Source organism: Nanorana parkeri, unplaced genomic scaffold, assembly GCF_000935625.1.
Source record: "Nanorana parkeri isolate BGI_ZX_2015 unplaced genomic scaffold, ASM93562v1 scaffold2975, whole genome shotgun sequence".
NCBI classification, from domain to species: domain Eukaryota; kingdom Metazoa; phylum Chordata; class Amphibia; order Anura; family Dicroglossidae; genus Nanorana; species Nanorana parkeri.
Genome location: NW_017309243.1, coordinates 69,952 through 74,006, shown reverse-complemented (window position 1 = coordinate 74,006; position 4,055 = coordinate 69,952). Strand labels below are relative to the sequence as shown.

Sequence of the window (4,055 nt, the reverse complement as noted above, 5' to 3'; positions counted from 1 at the left end):
GGGGGCGGGTTTGGCGTGGAGGGGGGTGCATTGCGGAACCTGGCCCTGGGGCAGCAGGGAGAGTAAATCCGGCCCTGACTGCGGCTGTTGTGTGAGGAATGTAAGTGGCAAGTGTTGCTGCGCTCCGGTCACAGGGAGATCTTTGTGATCCCTCCACTGGCTCAGTGAGTAAGGACACGGCGCCCGCTGCTGCACTCGGGGTGATTGGGGTGATCCCAGGCACACCTGGCACACCCCGCGCACACGCCTATGAGAGGCTCTGTGGAGGAATCCCGGGGGCTGATCTGGCTCGTTGCACGCCGGCAAATCAGAAAAGAAAATGGCTCGCTGCACTCCGGGCTGCGGCCACGTTAACAATGGATCTGACGGGATGGAATTGCATGCACACAGTTGTCTCAGTCATACATTGCGAGTTCTCACAGCACCCGACACCGGGGCGGTCACATGGCACTCACCCAGGTAGATGTGCCCGTTCTTGCCCAGCAGGGCCGCCCCCACACGGAACTTGCTGTAAGGACAATGAGCGAAGGTTTTGGCTTCGTGACTCATGGTGACCAGTTTCTGGATCAGTTCGGCATCCAAGGCTGAGTTTGCGCTCTTCTCGATTTTGTGGTCGGCCGGAAATCCGTCTCCTCGGCGGGACGCGTTGTTATTGGTCGTTCCCGATGATGTGCACGGATCTTGTGGGTGTGCGTTTGTGTTATCCATAGCGTGGGTGTGTATGTGTGTACTATGTGTGTGTATGTCTGTACTATGTGTGTGTATGTCTGTACTATGTGTGTGTATGTCTGTACTATGTGTGTGTATGTCTGTGCTATGTGTGTGTGTGTGTGTGTGCTATGTGTGTGTGTATGTGTGTACTATGTGTGTGTATTATGTGTGTGTGTACTATGTTTGTATTATGTCTGTGCTATCTGTGTGTGTGTGTGTGTGTGTATTGTGTGTGTATGTCTGTACTATGTGTGTGTATTGTGTGTGTATGTCTGTACTATGTGTGTGTATGTCTGTGCTATGTGTGTGTGTGTGTGTGCTATGTGTGTGTGTATGTGTGTACTATGTGTGTGTATTATGTGTGTGTGTATTATGTGTATTATGTGTGTGTGTACTATGTTTGTAGCTATCTGTGTGTGTGTGTATTGTGTGTGTATGTCTGTACTATGTGGGTGTATGTCTGTGCTATGTATGTGTGTGTGTATGTGTGTACTATGTGTGTACTATGTGTGTACTATGTGTGTGTGTCTTTACTATGTGTATATCTATATTGTGTGTATACTATGTATATATCTACATTACCTGTATGTCTCTACTGTGTCTATATCTGTACCGTGTATAAGTCTGTACTATGTGTATATCTATGATATGTCTGTACTGTATGTTGCTCTATGTGTATACACCTCTGCACCTATACATGTGTGTGAAGTGTTCTCTCTGTATGTAGAGGTGAAGCCGCCTGCCCCGTGTAATCCTCCTATACCTGTCTGTGTGTGTGATGGGTTGCACTGTGTGTGAGCCCTACAGACCTGTGCCCGGTGTCGGTGGGTGACGGCCGCCTGCCATGCACTGCAGTCTGCACCGGAATGGATTTCTCTCCTCCGTGTGCGGATTATGAAGAGGGATGTGATGACTCTTCCTGTGCTGGGTGTCACCTCTCCCTCCTGCTCAGTGACAGGCAGCTGACCTATCCTTTCATAGCTGGGTAGTGCGTGCAGGAAGAGCAAACATCCACACACCACAGGAGGAGGGCACCTATCACCCAGGGCACTGACTGATTTGGGCAGGTGGCCCCATTTCACTTGCGGGATCGGAGGTGCACAAGTTCAAACTGGGTTTGGTCCTAGGGAAGAGCTTGGGTTTGGGTGGAAAATGGACAAGTGTAAAGGCAACTGTGTGCTGATATGTTCCTGGTTGTGTCTCTATGGTACCGATTGTGTCTCTGCAGACATGTTCCTGGTCGGGTCTTTATAGTACTGATTGTGTCTCTGCAGACATGTTTCTGGTTGGGTCTTAGCAGAGCGGCGGGGGGGGGGGGGGGTATCACTCCCATCCCTAATGACAGGTTCCCTTTATTATATCGGACCCCTCCGCTCGATGTCTGTGAGTGCTGCCCCCAGGTAATTCGGGTTGCCGGACCTCACTGGGCCCCTGCACTGTAAATCACTTATTTGAACACCTGTCTGTCCCCAGACTCATAGACAGAGCTCAGGTCCCTAATGTGGCCCCCGGGGCCCTGTGGGTAATATATATCGGCATTGGTGTACCATACAGATGGAAAATAATAATAGAGAAAAAAGCCAAACTCAGCAGTGAGGCCGCCCGGTGACTGACCCGGAGAACTCATCCTGAGGTCATCGTCCTGACCTCAATGTAGCTGCAACATGTATGTACGGCTTGGACATGGATGACCCTCCCCTTCGAGGAACACACCAGTCATGGAAAATATTGTCCTGACCTCTGTATAGCTGGGACATGTATGAATACTTATCCCACCTCTTCGAGGAACACACCACTCATAATGTTCTGACTTCTGTCTAGCTGGATTATGTATGTGTGGTAATCCCACCCCTTCGAGGAACACTCCACTTATACTAAATAATGTCCTGACCTCTGTATAGCTGGCTTATGTATGTACGGCTTGAACATGGATGACCCCTCCCCTTCGAGGAACACACCAGTCATGGTAAATAATGTCCTGACTTCTGTATAGATGGAACATGGCTGACCCCTCCCCTTCGAGGAACACACCAGTCATGGTAAATAATGCCCTGACTTCTGTATAGCTGGAACATGGCTGACCCCTCCCCTTCGAGGAACACACCAGTCATGGTAAATAATGCCCTGACTTCTGTATAGCTGGAACATGGCTGACCCCTCCCCTTCGAGGAACACACCAGTCATGGTAAATATTGTCCTAACCTCTGTATAGCTGGGACATGTATGTACGCTCATCCCGCCCCCTTCCAGGAACACTCCACTCATACTAAATAATGTCCTGACCTCTGTATAGCTGGATTATGTATGTACGACTTGAACATGGATCTACGAGGTACACACCAGTCATGGTAAATATTGTCCTGACTGCTCTATAGCTGGGACATGTATGTACGCTCACCCCGCCCCCTTCGAGGAACACTCCACTCAAAGTAAATATTGTCCTGCATGACAAGAGGCTCTAATTATCATTAGATTGCTGATGAAGTGGGTCAAGGCAACTGGACTTGCTGTATTTTGCGTGAAGACATTTCACTGGTCACCCGACCAGCTTTCTCAATTCAGAATGACTCGAGAAAGCTGGTCGGATGTCCAGTGAAACGTCTGCAAAATACAGCGAGTCCAGTGGCCTTGACTTATTTTTTTTTTTACAGATATACCATGTGACCCGGATGAATGAGAACCTTCACAGACTCATGAAGGGAGGGATCTGTGTCTGAACCCTGAAGCGCTGGCTGTCATTCTTCAAGGACCAATCAGGACGGATTCCCATGCCTCGGCGCTTTCCTTTTATCATTTAACACAAATTTGCTGAACCCAACTGTCACCCAAAACTGATAGTTCCGAGAGGTGGAGCCTAATGAGCGGACTCAGACCCTGGATTCTAACAGTGAGCTCTCCCAGCCACGATCCCCGGATCTGTTCCTGTCCACCTGTCAGTCATGGGTGTCTCCGCCCACCTTTTTTTTTTTTTTTTTTTTTTGCCACACTTTTTTTATTGTGTAGGGGGTGCCCCCCCCCCTTTTTTTTTTTTTTTTTTTTTTAGGACGCATGCTGCATGTTCGTTCTGAGATGGATGTAACGTGTTTATAAAAGAGAATATCAGAGTAACTGTTATGTGTACAGCTCGGGGAGACTGACAGCGGGATTTCACCTTCCAGTTAAATGTTGGTCTGTCTATAAAACTCCTCAATGTTGTGGGATCGGCCGTAATAAAGGACGATCCTCCCACAAAGCTTTGTCTGTTTTATAACTTTCACATTCCAAGAACAGCTCAAACCTTGAAATTGCTGCGAATCCGACTGACGGCGACTTTCCCACCAAATGCTTCACATAGTTCTGGTTTA

The 4,055-nt window shown here is 48.7% G+C and overlaps 1 protein-coding gene across 1 annotated transcript in view; it reads right to left on the bottom strand.

The window, feature by feature from the left end:
- CDA (cytidine deaminase) overlaps positions 1 to 708 on the bottom strand; it is a 10,654-nt gene extending 9,946 nt beyond the window's left edge. Inside the window, exon 1 of the mRNA XM_018574455.1 lies at positions 456 to 708. Within this exon, the coding sequence (XP_018429957.1) occupies positions 456 to 708 (253 nt within the window). The remainder of the gene's footprint in view (positions 1 to 455) is intronic.
- Between the last annotated feature and the right edge of the window lie 3,347 nt (positions 709 to 4,055).